The sequence below is a fragment of the Mirounga leonina genome, unplaced genomic scaffold (assembly GCF_011800145.1).
Source record: "Mirounga leonina isolate KUSES-001 unplaced genomic scaffold, KU_Mleo_1.0 Mir_200, whole genome shotgun sequence".
NCBI lineage: Eukaryota > Metazoa > Chordata > Mammalia > Carnivora > Phocidae > Mirounga > Mirounga leonina.
The window spans coordinates 26,169,221-26,194,299 of NW_023270503.1; the positions used below are offsets into that span (position 1 = coordinate 26,169,221).

Below are 25,079 nucleotides of genomic sequence, written 5' to 3' on the forward strand. Positions count from 1 at the left end.
TACTGACCATTGCCAAGAGGTGCTCTTTACATTTCTTCCCCACTGCTGAAACCCATCTTTTTTGGTACTTTCTACTGACCATTGCCAAGAGGGACTGGAGTTCGATCTCCAGGGTTTGAAGAGTACGCTTCATCTCGGTGAGCTCATTCCGAGCTGAGGTGGTTGCACCAGCGTCATCAGAAATCTGCTGCTGCAGGGAAGCGCTCTGGAAGGTTGGAGAGGTGGGGGGTGTTAGGGTGCTGCGGGCCTTGCATCAGCGCCCAGAGCCACGCAGGCGCGCCCCGGCGGGGTTTTACCTTCTCATTGAACCAGGCCTCCGCGTCCCTGCGGTTCTGCTCGGCCAGGTCTTCGTACTCTGCCCGCATGTGGTTCAGCAGGACCGTGAGGTCCACCCCGGGCGCCGCGTTCATCTCCACGTTCACGTTCCCTCCGGCCGCGCACTGCAGCGCCTTCATCTCCTGAAAGACCACGTTAGGTTCGACCACGTTAGGAGCTGAATATTTTCAGAGGAACCAGACCGACAGGATGCATGAGGTTAGAAACTTTTTTACAAAAGGTTTGTTTCTTTGGAGGCTTATGGATAGAAACATTTCCAAACAATCTAAGCCACGCAGAGAAACTGACGAGTTCCTTCTGGAATATTGGTGGCGGACATTGTTATACTTGTCGCCTGAAATTCGTTTTTAAGTTTTGGGAGCAAGGCGGATCGTGGAATCGGGGGAGACAGAGCACCTACCTCCTCGTGATTCTTCTTGAGGTAAGCCAGCTCCTCGCTCAGGGTTTCCAGCTGGATCTCTAGGTCGGTTCTGCAGAGAGTCAGCTCATCCAGCACCCTGCGCAAACCGCTGACGTCCGCATCAACGCTCTGGTGAAGGGCCTGCTCATTTTCAAACCTTAGAAAATATTTGACAGTTGCATCACCTTAGTCCCATCATTTTCTGGGTCAGCATAAAACGCCAACCATGTTTCAAGGTCAAACTGTTAAAATACACTCAAACCTTCAGTTAGACTGCCCATAATGCAATCAGCGAATTTCTTTCACTCAAAATTCTTTCATATGATCTTGACATTCACTTGTGTCAGTTCCTAAACTTCCCAAGTAAAATATATCATTCAGCTGGTCATTCTTACATGCATTTGGTTTAAAGCAAATAAACAAAGTCAAACAATGGAGGTGACCTCCAATAGCTTAGATTAAAGGGGAAATGTTGAAACAACGTCTTTAGTTTCTCTTCAGCTCTACTTACTTTAGCCTGAAGTCATCAGCCGTAAGTCTTGCATTATCATTTTGCAGGATAACATTGGCATTGCTGGTAGTTGCAGAAATGATCTGATAAATGGAAAGTTAGTTAGGAGTTAGGAAATGTCACATTTCCTTGAAAGAAAGTCACCTATGAAATTATAGTAATCTTTCTGGCATTCTGTCTCCAATAATAAGATGATTCTTTTGCAAATGGGAAATTAAGTATAGCCTCATTTACCCTTCACCCCACCCATAAAAAAACCCTTTCTATGGAAAAAGTTATAAATAATATAGCAGGAGATGGTGGGCAGTTTTTGATATTTTCATATTACAAAAAGCATAAACATGCATACCTCGTACCAGCTATGGGTGAGCCATGTTCAAAGATTAGGATTTGAATAGAAATTATTTTTAATATTCATAATGCACTACGGGAAATCCGAAGCTGAGAGCAAAGCCCTGCTGTGTGACAGCTTACACATTTGTGGGTGCTTGTGTGGCTAAATATTCTTAGCGGTATTAACCCTCACGACATTGTGCTTCTTACCTGGTTCCTAAGGTCATCAATTATTGGGAAGTATCTGCTGTAATCATGATCAAGACCACGGCAAGAACCAGGCCCGAATTTCTCATACCAGCCCTTGATCTTCTGCTCCAGATCGGCATTGGCCTCCTCTAGTGCTCGCACATTCTCCAGGTAGGAGGCCAAGCGGTCATTGAGGTTCTGCATAGTCACTTTCTCGTTGCCCGACAGGAGGCCGTGTTCATTCCCGGTGAAGGCAGCGCAAGAAGCACTTCCCCCGCCCAGTCCCCCACCATAGCCTCCTGCAGATGAGCTGCCCCCCAAAGCGCAAGAAAAGCCACTTCCAATGCCTGGCACACCACATGCATTTCCAGCCCCAAAACCTACTCCCCCGCTGGAGCCAAGCCGTCTGGATGCAGAAGAAAAGCGCACAGACATGATGTCCAGACTCAGAGAGCTTGTTCCTGGAGTGAAGCTCTGATGGCAAATGTCCTGCTCAAACAGTTGAGTTTGTCTTTATATACACATTATCAGGGTGTTTCTTGATGAACCTAGCTACCCATAGCAAACTGGTGTTTGCCAGCTCATCATGAATTATTCATAATTGGGTGATTTTTTTTTTTTTTTTTTTAATGAATGCCTTCACCCTACTGTGTCCATTTCTGTAGGTGGATAGTTACCTTGGGGTTATTTGTTATCTCCAAAATGGGATAGGGAGGAGTATTATCAAGATTATTACAGTGATGCATTTCAAATTTAGTATGAGCAATCCTTCCTGTCTTCCAGGTTTCAGGACTACAAAACTCCTATAAGAATAAAAAAGTGTGATAGACAGATTTCTCTTTCTCTTGCTCAAACCAATGACATTACATTTTCTCCAGCAAGTGAGCCATCATAGTCATGGGTCTCAGTGGATAATATGGTCTTTCTTTCAGATATATTGAAAATGATTTCAAGGCTATGGGCTCATAGTACCAGAGGAAGGAGGCATCTTAAATGAGAAATGAGGATTTAAATGGACTCTTCTTTGGAGACAGAAAGTCTTCCTTGATCCTTATCCCTCCTGAATTACCATTTCATCTTACTGGTTTTCTGTCTAAGGTATAAATAAAGGTATTGGTTAATTTCTCTGGGCCCAGTTTTCTTATCTGTAAAATAGTCTAGTCTATGGCCTGTATGTTCCCTTTCTATTTCTAGATTTCTTGTCTTTTTACATTTCTTCCTTTCATTATTTCTAGAAAAATTTTCTGCGTTCATTTCCCATCCTACTCACTCCTGAATTGTGGTCCCAGCACTTTATTGAAATTAACTCTCAGATTGCTAATTATCCCACATCCAATCCAGTCTTTATTTCTCATGTTTATTCTCCTACACCCTCTTGGACACATTTGATACTGACCAGGCTTACTGAATTCTGAACAATTGCCTTCTAAAAATACTTCTATTAGAATATTTCTGTTTCCTCCTCTTCTTTCTTACATTCGGTGCATCTGTGCTCTAGATCTTGTCATTCCTTATAGTTTTGTGATTCACACTCTTGTTTTCTACACATTCTCCTTTGGTCCTGTCATCCCTTCTTGTCACTGTGACTGTAGGTGAATCGTTTCTACATATACATCTTTAACACTGACCTGTGTCCCATTCTAGACCCACGCCTCACTATGCCCACCAGACATTTCTACTGGATGATTTCTAGCTCAACACTCAATCACCTTGTCATCAAACTTTGGTCTTTTGTATCTTTTTTTCATTACCTGTTGGTGGAATTACCCTGAGTCACGTTCATGATTGCTAAGAAATATATAATTTCTATCATCTTCTACTAGCCTGCATCCAGCAAGTTACTAGGTCCAATTGAATCTACTTCTGCAGTGTCTCTTGAAGCATTTTTCTCTTTTCTATTTTTCTTCTATCATTTTTTTTCAGCTCTCTGGAGCTGGATTGATTTTTGGATTTTTGGTTCAAGTCTTTTTCCTTTCCATCCTAGTTAGGCAGAGCAGTAAGTTAAGGTACCATTGCTATAATAATACACCACCATTCATGTAACTGAAAGAATGTGAGTTCTTGGATCAGCATTCATATCCCAGTTCTGCAACTTTCTGGCTGTGTGACCAATGCAAAGTTCCTTCTCGCTAAGCCTCCATTTCTAAGATGGGGACATGACTTGTGTTTTTGTGAGGCTATTAAATGGTAGTTACATTTGTAAAGCAACTATACTTGTCAATAATATGTAGTCAGTAAGTATATCTTTCCTTTTCCCACTTTCCTACAGTTTAAAATCAATGGGCTATAAGCTAGATAAAGCTTCTTTGCCTGACATGTAAGTTTCTTCTTGAGGGAGGTCGTACCTACCTGACTTGTTCATTCTTTCATTTTACTGTTCTTCTCCCCTCCCTCCTTTTGGTCTTTGCCCGTGTTGTTCTCTCCAGTTGAGATTATTTGAGATCTTGCATTTGCCAAGAACAATGGACATCACTTTCAATTATAGATTGAAAATGAAATTGCTAAAAATATAAATTCTCATGACCTAATAAGTGAATTTGCAGAGAAGCAAGCCAGAAAAATCTGTTGATCAATCAAGAAATCATAACAATAAAGCATTAAAATTTATTGTATTACATGAAATTATGACATCAAAAGTGTTATTTTTTTGCAATTATAAGATTATATTATGTATGTATTACTACCACCTCTACTACATGTTTTAAGTAATAAGATACTTTTGAAGAAAAAAATGTATGTGTTAGTACCTCTAACTGAACTTCTTCCAGACTTTTGAACAAGGGACCTTTTTCATTTTGCACTAGGCCCTACAAATTAGGTAGCCATCTCTGGTTGTTGGGTCCTTCTCTGGGGTAGCCAAAGAGTTCTAGAGAAAAGACCTGCAGATACTTGAGTGTTTCCCACAAAAGAATGCTTACTACCCATCCACCCTGGAGTGAAATACACACACACACACACACACAGAGCCTCCAAATATTTTTAGGGCCTTACTCTTAAAGATGAGCAGAATTTTAAAAATCACCATACATTAAAAAACACTCCAACATGAAAGACAAAGACTCAAAGAAAGAAGCAAAAAAATGGACAATAAAGGAAGCTGAAGAAAACTTAAAAAAAAAAAGAAACAACCAGGGATGCCTGGGTGGCTCAGTCGGTTAAGCGTCTGCCTGTGGCTCAGGTCATGAACCCAGGGTCCTGGGATCGAGTCCCACATCAGGCTCCCTGCTCAGCAGAGAGTCTGCTCCTCCCTCTCTGCCTGCCGCTCCTCCTGCTTTGTGTTCTCTCTGACAAATAAATAAAATCTAAAAAAAACCCCCAAAACTACCTATGATTAATGCCCTTAGAAGTAACAAAAATACTACATATTTGAAACATGAATACAGTATCGTTAAAAGTAAACAGCAGAGCACAAGAATGGGCTCTCAGAATGAAAAAAATAAGTCCTAAAATAACTTCCAAAATAACTTCAATGGCTGGGTTGGAAAATAAGCTTCAAAAAACCCCCACAAAAACCAGAACTCCCTAACAGTTGAACAAAGTTCAAAAAGATGGATAAAAGAAAGGATTAGAAAATTAGAGGCTTAGTCCAAGAAGAGCAACCTTAAGTAAATCTTTCAGAAAGAGAGAAAGGAGAAATGATGAAGAAATTATTTTATAAACATATCTTCTAGTACTACTTGGAACTAAAGGACTGAGCTTCTAAATTGAGAGAGGCCATCAAGAACTATGAGTAATAAATGAAAAAGAATCACAGCAGAGCATGTGCTCAGTTTATTTCAGAGAACCATGGAGAAAAAGAGAACCCTTAAAGTGTCAGAAGAAAAGACAACACCCATTCAGTGATGGGGAAATCAGAACGGCTCTAGACTTCTCAACTACCCTGGAAGCCATGACTCCAGTGAAGAATGTTTTGAAATTCTACTTGAAAATGATGTCCAACCTAAAATTCTCTACATTGACAATTGATCATGAGTGAGGGTGGAATAAAACTATTTTCAGACACGAAAGGTCTCAAAAAATCAATTTCCCTCACACACTTTGTCAGGAAACCACTAGAGGGAAAAATGAACAAGAAAAGAGAAAGCTTAGAATCCGAGAAATGGGGTCCCAGTACAAGTACACCAAATGCATGACCCTGATGATAGCTGGGTAGCAAGTCGGAAAATCCAATACAAGATGGGAGGATTCGGAGTGTGAGGTCTGCAGGGGATAGATGAAAATGATCGATGGTTTTGTTCATGTAGGAAAGAGGCATGAGAGATTAAGATATACAGGAAACCAAGTTAGTAAAAATGTTAGAAAAATATTGCTTGTATGAAGAACAAAAAGTTGTACAAGAAAATGTGGCATATACTGCTCAACACAACAATGAACAATATCTACCTAGTCATAATGGTGAGACGACTGAACATTGATTTAACCAAATATTGTGGTATAGCTATGTTAGGAAGAGAAGAAAAGTGGTAAAGGCAAAACTCTCAGCTTTCTTTTAAGAGCACAATATATAATATGTAAAACTGGTAAATCAAGAAATTTTGAATAAAGCCTATTATTTAAAAGTCTAGAGATAAAGATGACAATGAATAGCTAAAAGAGTTGTAAATGGTTGCTTGTGGAGAGCAGGGCTTGAGGTAGAGGAAGGGAGAGAAAAAGACACTGTTGTTTTTTATTTTTACTTTTAGCATGATATAACTGTTAAAACAAAGTGCATTCATTACTTTGATAAAAAGTAAAAATTTATTTAAAACTAGCCAAGAAAAAAAAATTCCAAATGCATGTCGGAGGTTTCACCGTAAAATTTACAAATAAAGTTGATACAGAGGTGGGAGGATGGGTTAGCCTGGTGATGGGTATTAAAGAAGGCACGCTCTGCATGGAGCACTGGGTGTTATATGCAAACAATGAATCATGGAACACTACATCAAAAACTAATGATGTAATGTATGGTGATTAACATAACATAATAAAAAATAGAAAAAAATAAAAAAATAGACACTATGGCATCTCCATGTCTAGCAGTTAAATAAGACTAGATGAAATACCCTAATGCTGGATAAATTATTATAAAATGCCTTTTAAATTCATATCTAAGTCAAAAGAAAATAAAGGAAGACATTAAAAAAAAAAAGAAAACACATAGAGCTGAAACATGAGTGGTGAGCAGACACAGAAGCTTGAGCTGCTCTAGAAATATGCTCAGAACAGAAACAGATTTTTCTGGTTAAGAGACCCAGTGAGGAATAAGATTTGGACCTGACCAAGTATCATAGCTGAACCTGAGACCCCACTTAAAGCTGTATACCCCAAAGTCTATGTTGTTAGTAGGAAGGATGAAGTTAGAAAAATCTCCATGCTGGCAAAGTGGAGAAATCAGCAGGTCATTCTGTTGCCAATGGTACGGAATAAAAATTCAATACAATGAATGTTATTAATATTTGATAATGACTTATAATCATGGCCTTACTCTGATACAGTCTTGCAATTTGAATTTATGCCACTTAGTCTGAGAACCCCAATCCAAGAAATTCATTTAAGATGTTTTCAGGTTGGGGTGTCTGGGTGGCTTGGTTGGTTAAGTGTCCAACTCTTGATATCAGGTCAGGTCTTGATCTCAGAGTTGTGAGTTCAAGCCCTGTGTTGGGCTCCACGCCGAGTGTGGAGCTTACTTAAAAAAAAAAAAAATTAAAAAGAAGTTTTCAGGTTGGTACTGCTTCATAGTATCCTGGAGAAATCATCTCAGTCCTGGCCCTGCAGGACTCCCAAAGTTAAATTCTAACCACATATACAGTCATAATAATATAAAATAAACATGTTATTTTATATAGTCAAACACATATGACTAAGAGCCAACACTAACTACAGTCTACAGAATAGAATGTCAAAGACCAATGATAATGGGATTCCAAGAAATTGTATGCAAAAAAAGTGTGGGTTATTTTTGTGTGTGTGTTTAGAGAAGTGAAAGAGAGAACTGGAAGTGTTCCAAATGAATAACTCTTAAAAATGACTAGGTAAATTTTAAATGGAAAAGAAATGGATGAAGAGGATGAGGAGTGCACTTTTCTAGATGAGCACTGAGCATCCCAGAACTGTTGTATCACCATATTGTACACCTGCAACTAATATAACACTGTGTGTTAATTATACCTGAATTAAAAATTTTAACTGAGGATTAAGCAACAGATAAGACACAACTAAGGAGGATAAGTAAATTTTAGGAAAAATAAAAGGTTATTATTCTAAATGAAAGAGAATGAGACAGAGGGAGGGAGGGAGGGAAGGAGGGAAAGAGAGAGAGGGAGAGAGAGGGGGATTGGAGAGAAACTCTGACATACTTTTCATTGGAGTCTCCCTAGAGACAATACTAATGGGGCAGAGGGTAAGAATTTTCTAGAATAGATTAGAAACAGTCCTCCAATTGAAGAGGCAATGTGAATTTAAGAATCTACTTCTAGTCACATCGTAGTGATGTGGAAGAACACCAAAGACAAAGAAAAGACCTTAAAGCAGCCAGAGAAAATAGAGATCATCTACAGAGGAGCCATAATTAGACTGTCAGTAGCTTCCACTAGCAACAACAATGTCTTACTGGAATGACTTCTACAAGATATATTTTTTTAAGGATTTATTTATTTATTTTAGAGAGGGGGTAGGAGGAGCAGAGGGAGAGAAACTCAAGCAGACTCTGTGCTGAGAGCAGAGCCCAATGCAGGGCTCGATCTTACATCCCATGATATCATAACCTGAGCCGAAACCAAGAGTTGGATACTTAACCAATGGTACCACCCAGGCGCCTCTCTACAAAATATTAAGAAAAAATAATTATCACATTAAAACTGAGCACCAAGCAAAGCTGTCTTTCAAGAATAAGGTATGGATTCTGGGAAATCATGGCAATGGTTGCAGAATTTTTGAATCCTCACAAAGAAATCACACAGAACATTTATATCACAAAACCAGAGACCTGTGTACAACTTTTATAACAAATCTAGGTGACAAGGTATTACCATGAAACCCAAAATGTAAGTTGGTAGAACAAATTACCATTAGCCATTAGACTTCTGTGGGAAGAAGAGGGAATCCAGAGGCATCTGAAGGGTCTGATTATTGGAGAATTATGGAAAGCCAACTGAAAAGGACAGCAGGTGAATTTGAGAAGATCAGGTAAAACTATAACCTGAAACTGGGTTTGCCTCTTGGTAGGTGTGGAGCCAAGACACAACCAAGCCAAAGAATAGGAAAAGAAAGGGTTTTACTTGCAATAAGTCAGGAGAACATCCTGGATATTTTCCAAAGCTGTGTCTCCCCAAACAACAAGATTAGGGAAGTTTTAAGGTAAGAGTGCATGTGTATTCACGGATGGGGCTTGGTAAGGGAGAATTCAGTGAAGAGTTGGGGCAAAAGTCATCCTAAGGGGACAGAGTCCAGGTTCTAATTGATTGAAGTCATGGCGGGGTCAGCATCACCAATTCTCTGCTCTGGTGAGTCTGGTGTTTGAGTGCTCAAAAGGGTTTAAGTCCTGTAAAAAACAACTCAAGGATGTGCATTAGGTCAATCTTTATTTTTGAAATAGCACTGGAAGTCTTATCGTTGATTTGTTGTTTCTGATATGGTTAGGCTATTTCCTGGCCTGGTAGAGACTTAGTTTCTGCATTCCTGTTATTCCTTTAAAATCCTTAACTACTGAGATTTTTGCATTTTTGGTCATTCCAACGCTTCCTAGGAAGTTCTGCAAGAAATGTGCTTGGGCAAGGAGTGCTGGTAAGCATAGATCACAAAATGCCTGGTCAGGTACGGACCACAGAATGGCTGGGGACCTAAAATGACTTCTCTTAAGTTAAGAAAGCTATGATTCATTTTTCCTTTTCTGGGGATCACTAACCCTATCTACCTACAAAACTGGGAGAGTTTTGCCCATTCAGAAGTAGGTGAGTGAAAAGAGTCTTGCATGGGCTCAGACGGAAATAGTCTAGACCTTGTGAATTCTCAAAACTGACCAGCTGTGTTTCCCTTCCAGGAGAGTGCCCCACCATGAGAAGAAACCGCCGGAAGAAGAATCGAAACTGATCAGAATAAGGTCAGTAGAGACGAAGGGAAGAGAAAGTCCAGATACAGTGGAGGAGAGGAAAGGAGACAAGAAATTTGAAATCAAGCCAATATATTTTTGAACCCTAGACGAAAAATGAGAAAAGGGATCTATGTGAAGTTAGAAAAGCCATGTGGAACTATACTGATTCTACAGGCTAAGGAACATGACTTGCCTATAAAAATGAGCAGAAGAAAAGGATTGAGGTAAAAGCCCATGAAATGGTAGCACACAAAAACAAAAAAAATTAGGAGCTGAATTACAGCTCTATAGAAAATGAGAGTAGGCCAGAAAGACATGTCCACAAAACAGATTAAGATATAACTTACCATTTCAAAGTGATCCAAAATGCATTAAAAATGATGAAAGAAAAAACAATCAACATAAACCATAATTAGGATACTTAGAAATGAGAAGACAGAACTTAGGAAAGGATTAGAAATAAAACAAACAAGCAAACAAAATCATTACACTGAATAAGATCCAAACACAGGCAATGAAAAGTTTAGGGGAAATCAGTTCCCAGAGAAAAGACGTATTCTGGTAATACACAATCTTAAGTCAAATGTTAGCAAATATAATTCAATAGTATATTAAATAGCATATGCTATTCCAAGGGAGTGATTTATAGGAAATGAGGATGGTTAAATACTACATGCATAAAATGTCATATGACAAAAATCCTATGATCATCTCAAAAGTACTAAAAGAAAAACATGGGCAATTTTACTTATCATATTGGAATGACAAAGACCTTTCTCAGCAGATGTAAAACTCCGAATCTATGATGGAAATTTATCTATATTTATGATAATATATTATAAAATTCTGTGTGACGACAAAAAATATTAAAAGAGAAACAGCAATAGCAACACATTTGCAACACCCAACAACAAATGGTAATTCACTCCTTTTGTAATGAGCATCCACAAATCTTGGGTGTTTGTTAAAAGAAGGGATCTCAGTTTGGGGCTTCTGCTTTAACAACCTCCTAAGCACAGTATCTGAAGTCCTTCTCCTTCAGATGGCAACCGATTCCTTGGAAGCTCCCCACAGCAAAAAGTACCCTTCAAGGATTGGAGAAAAACATGTAATTATTAGTAGAACTCTTGAAGAACTCAGGAGCCCTAGAATTCTGCCGAGTGAAGGAAAATCATAGACCTAAAGGCCATGGTGAATTCTTACTCTCCTCTAAAGGACGAACAGATTTAAGACTAAATTCTGAGGATGGGATATTTGCTTTGATCCTATGAACTCAACAGAACATAAAGGAAACACACCCAGAATTTAATTTTACATCTGTTCCTTTGTTAAATACATATGCAGGAATTCTGGTTTGTTCTCTTGGCAAGAAATTGTTAAAAAACAAAATTCAACGGAGTAAATCTGAAGATCTAATTGGCTTTATGAAGTGATGCATGAATTGGGCAGCATCCCATTTTACAAGCAGTGAGATGCTCTGAGGAGCTGTACAAAATGAAAGGCTTTTTTAGGAAGGAGGGTGGAGCCAGAGGTTATTAGCAACAGAAAAAACAAAAGGATTGTTACTTCTTCTTTCGTGGGGGGTGGGGTGGTGGGGAGCGGGAAAGAGAAGGGCAGGGTTTTTTAAATCATGCAGAGGACCTCACCAGTGCGGATCAGGAAATTTCAGATTGACTTAAAATGTCACATTCCTGGAAAAGGTTGAAACTGTAGTTAAGTCTTGGTCTGCTGTTGTGGGGGGCATACGACTTCATTATAGGCTTGTAATTTCTTTCTCTTTTTTAACAAAATGATGACTTAGAGTTATTTGCTTTTCTTTTTAATCTTGTCACATCAAAAGTACCCTTACCACAAAGTGCAATGTGTGCTCCCCATACTACCTACCGTGAGAGTACAACTCTGATTTCAATTCCAGGGTGTGGGTTTTCTCCCCCCACACCAAGCAATTCTTTGACACCAGCAACAATTCTCCCACACTCAATTTTGACACTGTCTACCTGGAGATTGGTGAAGGGTTCAGTCCTGTAAGACTGCTTACTCTACCTCCAACTAGTTCAGACCCCAATCTCAAGTCTGGAATGTCATTTATGCATCTAACCCACTGGCTGTAGATCAAAGATTTTCCCAGGATCCCCTCCTTGGGTTGATTAATTTGCGAGAGTGGTTCACAGAACTCAGAGAAACGTTTTACTCACTAGATCACTGGTTTACTGTTAAAGGATAGAACTCAGGAGCAGTCCTATGGAAGAGATGCATAGGGCACGGTATGGGGAAAGGGTGTGGAGCTTCTGTGCCCTCTCCAGGTGCACCATCCTCCCCAAATCTCCACATGTTCATCAACTTGGAAGCCCTGCAAACCCCATCCTTTTGGGTTTTTATGGAAGTTTCCTTACATAGGTGGGGTTGATTAAATCATTGGCCTTTGGTGATTGAACTCAAACTCCACCCCCTTCTCCCCTCCCAGGAGGTGGGGTTGGGGGTGGGACTGAAAGTCCTAAACGTCTACTCACATGGTTGACTCAACTGACAGCCACCTGCATCTTTAGTTTCTTTATAAGCTTTCCAAAAGTCACCTCATTAATATCACAAAAGAACCTTGATGGCTCTGGACATCTTGGCAGTTCCAAGGGTTTTAGGAACTCTGTGCCAGGAATGGGACAAAAATATATTTCTTATTATAATTCACAGTATCACACCATGAAAAGCCGATCACCATGAAGACAGTGTTTTTAAAGTCAATGTGTTATGAGCACACCTGATAAGCAGGGCTGGCTTCATCAGCGTGAAACCTGTGCAGGACACACGGTCTCCTGTTCAGAAGGACCCCACACTTGGTTTAATGCTCTTCTGTTGCCATCTTGGTATTCTTAATAATTTTATTTCCTGAGTTTGTGTCTTGTAAGTGAAGCCTGCTGGGACAAGCGTTTGAGCAAAGGAGTATGGATGGAAATAACATTTGTCTGCAGTTTTTCCTTACTGCCTCAGCAGCATGTAGCATATGCAATGCCCAGGTGCACAGCATTCTGGTGCACCCATCCTGCGGAGTTTGCTGAAACTCAAAGCAAGTGCAAGGTAAGTATGTCTATGACTGAGTAAGTAGGACAACCCCGAGAGGTTTTCCATTCAAATGGCATTTGTTTCAAATGCAGAAAGAAGGCAATGGTGTTCTAAGGAACAGGAACTACCAAGGAACCTTATCACATACTGTTACATTCCTGTATGAGCCAACCACTCAGGCTGAAAACAGTGCTATAGAAGAATAGGGCAACCCACAGCATCTTTTCCTGTCTTTTTTTACTCATTGGTATGCCAATGGTGGGTAGTGTTGGCAGAATGTGAGCAGATAAAGGAGTGAAAGAAAACCCATTGAGTTGGTTTGGTGCAGTGTTTCCACTGTTTTGGTAAGAACAAAATACATATGCATGCGTAGGGGCCAACTAAAGGCAGGCTGCCCCAAAATATGCCACCTTGGCATATTGACTATTTTATTTTATTTTTTTTTAAATTTTAAAAAATATTTTATTTATTTGAGAAAGAGTGAGTGAGAGAGAGAGAGCACAAGAGGGGGGAGGGTCAGAGGGAGAAGCCGACTCCCCCCACCAAGCAGGGAGCCTGATGTGGGGCTCAATCCTGGGACTCCGGGATCATGACCTGAGCTGAAGGCAGATGCTTAACCAACTGAGTCACCCACGTGCCCCTGGCATATTGACTATTTTAAATAAAAGCTACTTAAGGGATAGCCTGTACAAGAAGGACACTCAGACCTCCTCTGTCCCCCTGAAAGCAGGAAATAAATCTCCCATGTGAAACATACCCTCCCCTCTCTATACCAAGAGGTAAAGAGACGTCCTTATTACCGAAGATGGAAAATTTCGAGCCAAGATGGTTGTATAAACAACTCTTCTTACTTTTTACTGATTTACTACCACAGCCTGAATTCTGTTTAGAATTCCTTACTAATTGAAGTTCCCAAAGCTACGTTTTCTTTCTACTGTCAATTGCTCACAGATTTATTTTCTCTTTGTCTAAAAAGTATAAAAACTGCCTGCCTTGGTCATTCTTTGGGTCTCAAATTCATTATTGGGTCTCTGTACACACGTACTAAGACTTCATTTTTTTCTCCAATTAATTTGACTCATGTAAATTAATTCTTAGTCTAGATGGAAGACCTTGAAGAGTCGAGAAAGAATTTTTCCTTCCCTTCACATGTATCAGCCACAAAATATGGATTGTGTTATTTTGGTGATTCTGTACACAAGTTAAATGTTCTTATATTTGAATTTAAAATGGGTATCTCCCAATATAAAAATGAATGGCAAAAATTATGCCAATGACTTAGCATTTTAATTTTTATTTACTTAGAATGACATTAAATGACAAATTAAAAAAGGAAAAACAAACCCATGACAAATAGAGTGCATGACTGCAGAAGGAAGGAAAAAACTTTATATTTTAGTGCCTTTTTTTTTTTAAAGATTTTATTTATTTATTTGACAGAGAAAGACACAGCGAGAGAGGGAACACAAACGGGGAGTGGGAGAGAGAGAAGCAGACTCCCTGCCGAGCAGGGAGCCCGATGCGGGACTCGATCCCGGGACTCCAGGATCATGACCTGAGCCGAAGGCAGTCGCTTAACCAACTGAGCCACCCAGGCGCCCCTTTAGTGCCTTTAATGACACTTTCTCCCCCTGATTTTTGAACAAGGGACTCTACATTTTCATCCTGCCCTTAGCCCTGCAAATTATACAGCTGCTCCTGTACACTGTATATTTGGGAGATTATTTCCCCATGAATTTCTAGTATTTGCTTCATTTGATACCTTTTGGCTCAAGATTTTGAAAGCATCCCATCCTTTGCCACTTCTTTGAACTCCCATGTGGCTGTTGCCTTGTTGGGTAGAAGTCCTGCCTTCACTGGAGCTTCTTATTAGAATCAGGCCACATATTACAGAAATAGGAGAGCTGCTCTCCTTTTAGGGAATTTAATGTTTGTTAGGACTCCTTACCATACATTTTGATCCAGAAACATAGAAAGACACAATAACCATAATGTTCATCAACCTCATGAGATTTTAAGTTCTAGACCAGGTGTTGGCGGGTTGAATCTGGTCTGTCACCTGTTTTTGTACAGCTCATGAGCTAAGAATGGTTTTCACATTTTTAAATGGTTGGGAAAAAAATCAAAAGAAGAATAATAGTTCATAATACATCAAACTTAGTTGCAATTCGAGTGTCAGTGTCCATAAATAAAGTTTTATTGGAACACAGTCATGCTCATTCATTTACCTATTGTCTGTGCTGTTTTCTGCTACAATGTCTTAGCCAAGAAGTTGAAATAGAGACCTTATGGCCTGCTAAGCTTGAACTAGTTGCTATCTGGGGCTCGACGGAGTTTGCTCTAGGAAAAAAGTCATTCACATGAGGCTCATTGCTGTGGATCTTTCTAGAGTTAATCCTGATTGTATGGGGAACAGTATACTGGGAAGTACGCAGATCTCCAGAAGAGCTTGGTAAGGTCATTGGTAAAATACCAGGAATGCGCCATCTAGTGATGGGATTTTTCAATCACAGAAGAATTTCTGATTTTTTCCCCAGATTATTTGCCCATGCAAAATGGTGAGATATTTAAAGATTATACCTAGTGAATATTAATATTTAAATGCCATGTGGTATTGACTATTATTTAAAACTAGAGTGAAAGGCAATGAAAATAGATTCCATAAGTGAATGCCCGTGAATGAGATGTAGAAAAAAAATAAATCTCAAATAATTGTTTATTAGTTATGGGTGAATGGAAATAAGTGCACATCTACTTTTTTATTTATTTGAAAACAAATGCCCAAGACCCTGTAAAAGTTAACTAAGAAAACAAGTATTTTTGCTAAGTAAATTATCGGTAAGGGTAGAAATTTTTTTTTTTTTAAATTTCCTTGATATTTAGAATAATGCAGTTGTATAGGATCCTTTTCCCCAGATTGTTTTTTCTCGATGGCGGCTAGAATGGAACCTTTTGCTCTGTTTTGCCACTGGTCATTTTAGATGTCTTTTCTTCAATGGCGTGAACTCTCGATGAAAGAACTTTACCACGTTGATCTATCTCTTCAACCACTGTCTTTACCAATGTGGTTTTGGATAATTCTAGAAATAAAATGCCTGTGAATACACATATTCCAGCTAAAAGATTACATGAGGAAGAATTCCAGTGCTGTTTATAACATATTATGTACACTTCGGTGAGAGAGCATGTACAGATTTATTATAATAGTTTGGGATAATTTTATCCACTTAAAATAATACTTTAAGTTCAGAGCACTTTAGTTAAAATTACTTAAATACAGATGTTGCCACAGTATATGATTGCCATTAATGTGAAAGTACTTACAGCAGAAACAGAACTAGATTTTATTACCTTTAGGTAAATTCCCTGAGCCTCCTGATCCAAAGCCCTTTGATTTGGAGCATGAGCTGCAAAAAAACAAAAACAAAAAACAACAAAAAACAAAAAACAAAAAAACCCACCCCAGTTTATTCTTTAATATTTCGGGTTATCACTTAAGAAATATTCATTGAGTCAAATGATGAACATGAACTCAAGGGAACTTTGTATGCCAAAAAGAGATCTTAGTTTTCTGTAAAGGAAAATATTAAAATTTTTGTGTCTAGGAGGTAAAAATAATTAATGTCTTCTAAAGAAAGGATATAAAACTACTTTGTTTTCATTTGATTTTTTTTAAACTCAAGAATTTAAAACCTACAGAGAATATATATACATATTCATATACATACATAATATATTCTATATACACATATGTGAATATATACTTTTTTAAATGAAAATAATACTTTTCCTTAGGGAGAGAGGCGGGGGAGGGGCGAAGGGAGAGGGAGAGAGAGAATCTTAAGCAGGCTCCTTGTCCAGTGGGGAGCCCAATGAGGGGCTGGATCTTACAACCCTGAGATCATGACCTGAGCCAAAATCAAGAGTTGGACACTTAACTGACTGAGCCACCCAGGCGCACCTACTTCTTTTTTTCTTTTAAGTGTTTTATTTATTTAAGTAATCTCCACACCCACGTGGGACTCGAACTCACAACCTTGAGATCAAGAGTCGCATGCTCCTGGGGGAGCATATAGATCCTGGGGGTTTGTATAGAGTACGTTTATTTCAGAACATTGATGATATTAGGAAAGGAGTGAAAGATGGGTAAAGCCTGGTGGGGGGTAATCTTGAGACCTACAATGATGAACATGGGTACTGAATGGGATCTTCTGCAGGGACAACTGGGGTCATCCAAAGCAGATGAAGAAGGGGCTGTGATGTATAAAATATGGAAGGGATGACTGCAGAGGGAAGAGGTAGACACACGTCTCTGCAGTGGGAATGAAGAAGAGGCTTGGAGGCATGGAACATGGATGGACAGTCCATAGCTGTGGCTTAAAATAGGTAAAAACCTATCCGGTAAAATGCCGGATTTTCAAATGGTTTTACTTACTTCCCGTCTCCATCAATCAGGCGGCAGTAGGTCTCGATTTCCTTCTCCAGGTGGACCTTGATGTCGAGCAGCTGCTCGTACTCCAGCTTCTGGCCCTCCGTCTCGGTTCTGACCTGGTGCAGCTGCTCCTCCAGGGCCCCGATCTGAGCCTGGATCTGGGCGAGCTGTGCACAGTAGTTGCCTTCGGTCTCGGTCAGGGAGCACTCCAGGGAGTGTTTCTGAGGACAGGGGATGTCACAGCAAGGATGAAGCCACTTTGAGGACTATGCAGACCAGAGCTTCTCAGCAAACGGCAGCATGGCTTCCTAGGTGAGTTTTGGAGATCTATGGGGCTCGTCACAACAACAGGGGAGGTGCAGAGGAAGGGGAAGTCACAGGTGTTTCCCTGGGTGGGGGCCCGGCACGCTGGAGGACCTGATGTGGCATAAATGACCCTTGCCCACGAGACTTTTGACTGTTCCAACGGACTTTCATGATATTTAGGTAATATTTCCTATCATGGTCAACCTACACATTAAAACTCTTTTTGGGGGACAGCGCAGTAAGAAATCATATTGGAAATTTTATAGATTGAAGTTACATACTTATTTTTGGGTTCGTTTTTGTTTTTCAATCTCATTCTGCTCCTGTCTCCAGAGACCTACCCCACCACTGGTCCAAGGCCTTGCACGCTGCTTTTTGATTTTCTGATCTGTCCGGGCTTTGCTTGTTGTTATTCAGAGGCCTTTTCATGAAGCACTAGAGATAGAATGAATGCCTTACCAGGGGTGGGCTTTCAACACAACAGATACATTTCACAGTATGCTCCAGGTCGTTATTTCCCCACTACTCTTATGAATATTATACCTCCTCATTTCCTCTTGCACAGCCTGTCATCTGTCTCATCATGGGATGTCTACTTCAATTAAAGTAATTTTCCTCTCCCCTTATCATAGGTAAGTACCTCTGGGTGGTTATTACTTCTTCTGATATTAGTTATTATCTGAGGGTCCAGCCCCATTCGTACTCTTTCATTTTCCTGTCCTTCTTGTGTGGAGCCACTCCTGATCTTACCTTGTTTAACATAAAAATTTACTTATCAAGGGAAGGGTAAGCCTCTGTCTCTCTCATTACATGTCCTGGGGGTCGTTGGGCCCAAGTGTTTACATATTAAATAGATTTTATTTAAAAATACTTTTAGTTTTCCTTTTTATTGCAGTTATGGCATTATAGTGGTTTTTAAAATTTTTTTGTATTGCTAAATATATCCTCTATGGACTTCATTCTAGGATAAAGAGGGAGTTATAAAATATTCATCATAACAGGCGGACATGGGGTTTGATGGGGCTAAGAACCACTGACTTAATAAATTGGCCAACTGGTGCATTACATGGGTGGTGCTGGGCTCTCCAGGGCAAAGGAGTGGAAGGTGAACAGCATGGTAATGGGGGAGGAGGAGGCACCAAGTGGCAAGACATCAGTGAGGTGTGTGCTCAGCTGTTCAAAACTTTAATTTCCCTGATGTATTCTCATATGGTATTCATTTTATTCCTTTTTTTTTTTTTTTGAGAGGAAGGCGGGTGGTAAGGGGAGAGGGAGAGAGAGAATCTCAAGCCAGCTCCCCACCCAGCGCAGAGCCTGATGAGGGGCTCGATCTCACAACCCTGAGATCATGACCTGTGCCAAAATTAAGAGTCGGATGCTTAACCAACTGAGCCACCCAGGTGCCCCTGGCATCCCTTTTTCAGGTTGCTAATACTCCTCTTAATCAGAGGGCACAGCATCCCTATCTCTACAGCTGTTCCCTGTAAAGGTTAGCTTGTAGATACGGAAGGAGGACAGGATGAACTTGCAAGTTTGCATACTACAGGAAGCTTAGGAGAAGTTTACATATTTAGGCCAGTCCCAACTTACACGTGATTTGTGCACTAAACTACAGAAGATCCTGCTTAGAATCCATCCGTGACAAAAGACTCTCAAGCACGGTAGTTAGGTTCTATACCACCGTTATTCTAGAATTCAGTTATGTTGCGTGGATTATCTCTGGAGCCCAAACCATGGTACTCCCGGTTGCACAGAATTAACTACTTTCTAACATCATCTCCTACGTGAAAATGCTTCCATTTTGATCTGGGAACTCGGGAGTTCATTTGCTTCAACGTAGCTCAGAAACGCGAGGGCAGATTTGTGCTCAGGGATATAGCAGCCAGAACAGGTCCTCGGGGTCCTAGTCGCAGGGAAGAAGGGAACGGGGCAGAGAGCAGGGCTCCAGGAGCCCAGAGTGGCAGCGGGAGGGTTGGGTTACCAGCCAGCAGTGGTGACCAGGGTCAGGACGAGAGGGGCACCCTGGTTAAGTTGGGGGTTAGTCAGTGGTCAAAACAAGTCTCTAATCTAAACCTTATAATGGTAAGAGAGCACTGTACCTTTCTAGGGTGGCTAAATCAAAATGGTCTTCCTGTAGTTTTGAGTCATCCTTACCTTCTCTGCTCACTGCACTCATTTGTATAATAATGGCTCTTTTCTTTGGGTTACAGCTTCCAGTCCTCAGGAAGCATGAAACCCCTGATGAGGATGGGAACCCTTGTTACCACAGGTATGTGGTAATTCTCAAAATCAAGCTTTTTGGGTGCTGACAGCTCATACAACAGAAGGGAAGCCATTTTTAGTCCCGGATTATCTCCATGGTAACCTCTGAAATAATTGGCAATAGGTGCCAAGCTGGCTGAATGCCCAGCTCTGTGAGGTGGGTGGGGATGAAGGGGCTGACAGGGCTCATAGCGATTCGCATATGTACCCTCTTTTCCTCTGCCTGATGACAAGCACCCAGTGGCTTTAATTGGCCTTCAGCAGTACTAGGAGATGCTGATGATGCTAGGTCTACCTGTGTGGCCACCTGACATTGGCGTGACACTTAATTTTCAGGCGGGGTAATACCCCTGCTGCTTGCTCTGCGGCCTGAGGAAGGGACGGTGTGAAACGTGAGCTATTTTCATGAAAGGGACACTGAGCAGAGGCCAGGAAGGAAATCCTCAGTGACCTCAGAGAGGAAGAAATGCTTTGTCTGTCTGTCTGAGTGTCTCAGTGTCTTCTGTCTTCCCAGCTCTCTTTTTGGAGGTAAAGCTCTAACAGGGAAGAAGAGGAGGGTTTCCGTGAGAGTCACAAAATGCAGGCTGACCCGCGCTCTCTCGCCTACCATTGCCAGGAGGGACTGCAGCTCGATCTCCAGGGTCTGCAAGGTGCGCTTCATGTCGGTCAGCTCGTTCCTGGCCGAGGTGGCCGCGCCCGCGTGGTCGGAGATCTGCTGCTGCAGGGTGGCGCTCTGCAAGGTGGGGTGCAGAGGGGTGAGCGGCCCTGCACCCCCCGGGCGGGCAGGCGGAGGCGGGGGCTGGGTGGGCGGCCTCACCTTCTCGTTGAACCTGGCCTCTGCGTCCCTGCGGTTCTGCTCGGCCAGGGCCTCGTACTCGGCGCGCATGTGGTTCAGCAGGACCGTGAGGTCCACCCCGGGCGCTGCGTTCATCTCCACGTTCACGTTCCCTCCAGCCGCGCACTGCAGCGCCTTCATTTCCTGCAGGGAAACGTGAGCGGGACTCGAGGGGCAGGTCATGGTCAGTGCACAAAATCGCTCTGCCTCGTTCCTGCCTTTCCAGCTCTCTGCCCTCTTTCTCTTTTCATGTTTCCTGGCCTTTCCGTCCCCCATAATTCTCTCCTTGGGGGCAAGTAGAGCTGATGTTTTAGGCTTTTCTAACCTGTCTTAGGGTGTTTTCCGAAAAATTTTCATCCATCGTTTTGGAGACTATTTGGGGGATAGGCATTTTTCTTCTCCCCCTAGGGGGTTTGAAGCGGGCTGGTATAACGTGTCAGGTAATGGGTTTATTATTGTGCAGGGTTCATCATTCAAGCAAAGCCAGGCTCATTAAGTGGAGAAAACATATGTTTTCCAAGTCAGAGAGGTCTTTAGGAGAAGGTGGACCTCAGGATAGGCTTTTATGAATGAAAGAAATAATCTAGTGCAGACAAAGACGGGTGTATCAATGCAAAAACAATGCACCATTTTCAAAAGGATAGGCTGTTCTATCCGCCTAAAAAATGGAAGGGTACAGATCAAATGGTTAATATTTATAGCCTTGGGGGATGAGATTAGAAGGGCAGAGAGCAGGAGAAAGAAAATTCTTTCTCTGTATGCCTTGGCATTGTTTAAATTATTATAATGAGCACAAAATACTGTTATAATTTAAAGTCTCCCCCGAAGTATTTAAAATGTACAGAATCACGATTTGACTAGAAGTACAGCTTCTCCTACCTCTTCATGGTTCTTCTTGAGGTACCTCATCTCTTCGCTCAGGGATTCATACTGCAGCTCCTGGTCGGTTCTGCAGAGTGTTAGTTCATCCAGGACTCGCCGCAGCCCGTTGATGTCAGCTTCCGTGTTTTGGTGCAGGGCGAGCTCATTTTCATACCTTGGCGGGCATTAAATGAATTTCAGCACCAGTTAGACAACCTCAAGAGGCAGAAAAATAAAACCTCAGTCGCTTTAAGCAGCACATCGGAAATTGAAATGGGACTCAGAATGTTATAAAAGTATGCAGTGAATGCCTTCCTCCACTCCTTTTACCCAGTTCTGTGCAAGGAAATTGGCAGTTATTTAGTGTAACACAAATTCTGATAAAGGATCCCAGTTAATTAACAATATGCCATTTCAGATTTTTTTTTTAAAGATTTTATTTATTAGAGAGATTGAGAGAGACAGAGTTAGTGATAGAGAGAACAAGCCAGGAAGAGAGGGAGAAGTGGGCTCCCAACTGAGCAGGGAGCCTGGATCTGGGGCTCGATCCCAGGACCCCGGGATCATGGCCTGAGCCGAAGGCAGATGCTTAACTGACTGAGCCACCCAGGTACCCCCCCCATTTTAGAATTTTATCTTAGTGACTATTTTTCCTTACCTGATGCATATTTATGAGCTATTACTTTGTGCTTGGCACTATTCCAGGCAGGCATAGAAATACAGTGATATTTTGTCCCAAGAATGTAATAAATATTTATAAATTGTGAGTGTAGTTGATTGTAAGAACATGCCTTGTGTCATAGGGTATTGTCGTATTATAACATGCATTACTTCCTTTAATCTTTTATAGTTTATTCTACTTGGGATGAAATTGAAATTTTATTTAGCATATTAAAATAGACAGGAAACTTTTTCTAGAGGGTGATTGTTTTCTATCACTTACTTTAGCCGGAAATCATCAGCAGCCAGTCTGGCATTGTCAATGTGCAGAATTACATTAGCGTTAGCAGTAGTAGAAGAGATAATCTAGAAGAAACCAAAAGGGAGGACACAACAAATAAGCCCACTCTCATAATTTATTGTGGGGAAATAAAAAATGTGACACGATTCACTTTTGCATAAAAATTTTATTTCCTTAAGTGACAACTAAAATATTTAAAATGTTGATTTTTAAAAATTACAAATGTGGTTATTTCTTCTCGTCTACTCACTTAACTTTTAGAATGCAACATTTTCTTATCGACGAATATATTTCAAAACCAGTAACATTTAAGCTACTTGAAGTTCATGCATCAAAGTGCCTATTTTTGACTAATAGAAAGAATGATTTATGAAAATAAATAATAAATAAATATGAACATAAATGACAGATAATAGTTACGAAGCATTTCCTGTTCATGTTCTGTGTCTTTTGCTAGGTCAATCTTAGTTTTAAATACTTTGAGTATCTTCAGATTTGTGATTTCTCACCTTATTCTTAAGATCCTCGATGATTAGGTGGTATCTGCTATAATCATGATCAAGTCCACGGCAAGATCCTGGTCCATATTTATCATACCAACCCTTGATTTTCCTCTCTAGTTCAGCATTTGCTTCCTCCAGAGCTCGCACATTATCCAGGTAGGATGCCAAGCGGTCATTAAGGTTCTGCATGGTCACCTTCTCGTTCCCAGACAGAAGTCCCCCTTCACTTCCAGCAAAGCCAGAACAAGCAGCGTTTCCAAGGACACCACCAGCATGGCTCCCCCCAGGAAGACTGCCCAGACCCCCTCCCAAGGCACAGGAAAATCCGCTTCCAGCAACAGAACTGCCACATGCATTGCTGCCTGCAAAGCCCGAGCCTCCACTGGATGGTCTGACAGATCCAGTTCCAGACCATAACCAAATATGCCTGGACCCACTAGAAAATCGGAGAGACATGATAGATGAGCAATGTTCACCTTGTCTGTAACAAGATAGCTGTAACTTCAAAGGAGAACAGAATATCATGGGCTGATGGTTTCTTTGGGCTTTTATACACAATTATTGGGGTGTTTCTATTTGAGTTATGCATGCCAGAAGAAAAATGGCATCATTCCGATTAGCATGAAATTATGTATAATTAGGTGATTTTTTTTGTAAATTGATGTCTAACATCTCTGGCTGTTGCTTCAGGATATTTGTTATCTTAAATATAACCGGGTTCATTCTATATTAAGTTAATTATTTTAACTTCTAATTTTGGGTGAGTAATCCTTTACTTTCATCTAGACCCTAGAACATACCATCATTATCTGGCACCAGATATTATAAAGTTTTAAAAGTTAAGTAAGATTGTGATAGGGTACCATCAGCTAGCTACAGTAGGGTCTTAATTACCAGAGAGGTATATAAAGAACCATTTACTAAAGAAACACATATTTTATCCTGCCAGGGAAAAAAAAATTGTGTTATTTAAAAAAATATGATCCTGGTAACTTCTCTGGTCTTACCATGATTGTGACATCTATGTATTACCTTGAACAATAACAGTAAGTATTAACTGATTCCTTTATTGAACATATATGGCCACTATGTCTGGTGTTCAAAGCTAAATGCAAAAATGAAGACATGATGGTAAATAAATGCAAAGATGAAAAAGATATGGGTCCAGTCTTTAAGAAATGTATGGTCAGGATCAGGCAGAAGCTGGATCATGTTTAGCCTTCTGTGTCAAAGAGTTTGGAATGACTGGGTATGTGTGTGGAAGGGAGCGGGGTGAGGGTGGGGGGTCCCAGCTGAGAGGGCAGGAGAGGTGAGCCGGAAGTGACCTGAGGAGCCTCCTTGTGAGGCAGTGGCCAGGAAGGTGAGGGTGAAGGTGGAGAGGACAGGAAAAAGAGAGATAGGAGGGATTTGGTTGGGCTTGACTGGTTCCTGGTTCTGTGGAGAAGACAGGTATAAAATTGTTTTTGCCTCCAGATCAGTCGGGTGTCTCCTGGAACTGGGCTGGCACAAGCCTTCTGAAGCCTGGCTAGCTGGCTCTGTGGCTGTCATCCGCACGGTCTTTAAATGCATTTTCTGGGCAAAGTTGTAGGATTTTTTTTTTAGAGCAGCAAAGGGCCTTAGACATTACGTACTGCAGCCTCTTTGTCAGATGAGGCCACCGAGACCCACAAATGTTAAATGATTTGTACAGAGTCACCAGGAACATGCCGGGTGAAGACTTGGCATATGTTCTAGATAGCCTAGAGATTCTGTCACTATGAGTGTATTTTAGATACAAATAATTTCTCTAAATGATCCATGCCCATACAAATACCTATTTTATATATTGCCCTTAGTAGTCTTAACATGTTATATTAATTGTGAAATTATTCTCTTAAGTTATTGAATTATTGAAATTGAAATAGGAATTAGAATATTAAAATATCTGAAGAATTGTAAATTGTCAGTGCCTGATTAACTGTAAATAGTAATTAGACAAGTTATTGGTGTAATGTGTATGCATCCTGCATATGTAAAAAAATTTTC

At 40.7% G+C, this 25,079-nt stretch overlaps 2 protein-coding genes across 2 annotated transcripts in view; both read right to left on the reverse strand.

The window, feature by feature from the left end:
• LOC118025076 (keratin, type I cytoskeletal 27) overlaps window positions 1-2,344 on the reverse strand; it is a 4,571-nt gene extending 2,227 nt beyond the window's left edge. Inside the window, exons 1-5 of the mRNA XM_035027408.1 lie at window positions 1,791-2,344; window positions 1,248-1,330; window positions 737-893; window positions 297-458; window positions 80-205 (exon numbers count right to left, since the gene is read on the reverse strand). Of these exons, the coding sequence (XP_034883299.1) occupies window positions 80-205; window positions 297-458; window positions 737-893; window positions 1,248-1,330; window positions 1,791-2,204 (942 nt within the window). The 5' untranslated portion in view covers window positions 2,205-2,344. The remainder of the gene's footprint in view (window positions 1-79; window positions 206-296; window positions 459-736; window positions 894-1,247; window positions 1,331-1,790) is intronic.
• A 12,772-nt stretch (window positions 2,345-15,116) lies between these two features.
• Window positions 15,117-23,766, reverse strand: KRT28 (keratin 28). The gene is made up of 8 exons (XM_035027410.1): window positions 23,061-23,766; window positions 22,534-22,616; window positions 21,609-21,765; window positions 20,712-20,873; window positions 20,502-20,627; window positions 17,330-17,547; window positions 16,246-16,301; window positions 15,117-15,974 (listed from the first exon to the last, which is right to left on the reverse strand). The coding sequence occupies exons 1-8, from the start codon at window positions 23,577-23,579 to the stop codon at window positions 15,832-15,834; spliced, it is 1,464 nt and encodes a 487-aa protein (XP_034883301.1). The 5' UTR covers window positions 23,580-23,766; the 3' UTR covers window positions 15,117-15,831.
• Between the last annotated feature and the right edge of the window lie 1,313 nt (window positions 23,767-25,079).

Bases quoted from the DNA above. Each gene is read 5' to 3' on its own strand.
- KRT28 (XM_035027410.1), bottom strand. From the start codon at position 23,579: ATGATATTCTGTTCTCCTTTGAAGTTACAGCTATCTTGTTACAGACAA. The intron at 16,302-17,329 runs GTAAGTAAAACC...GTTTTTTTGCAG, and splicing joins CTGATTGATGGAGACGGGAA to CTCATGCTCCAAATCAAAGG. The intron at 15,975-16,245 runs GTAATAAAATCT...TTTTATTTCTAG, and splicing joins CTCAGGGAATTTACCTAAAG to AATTATCCAAAACCACATTG.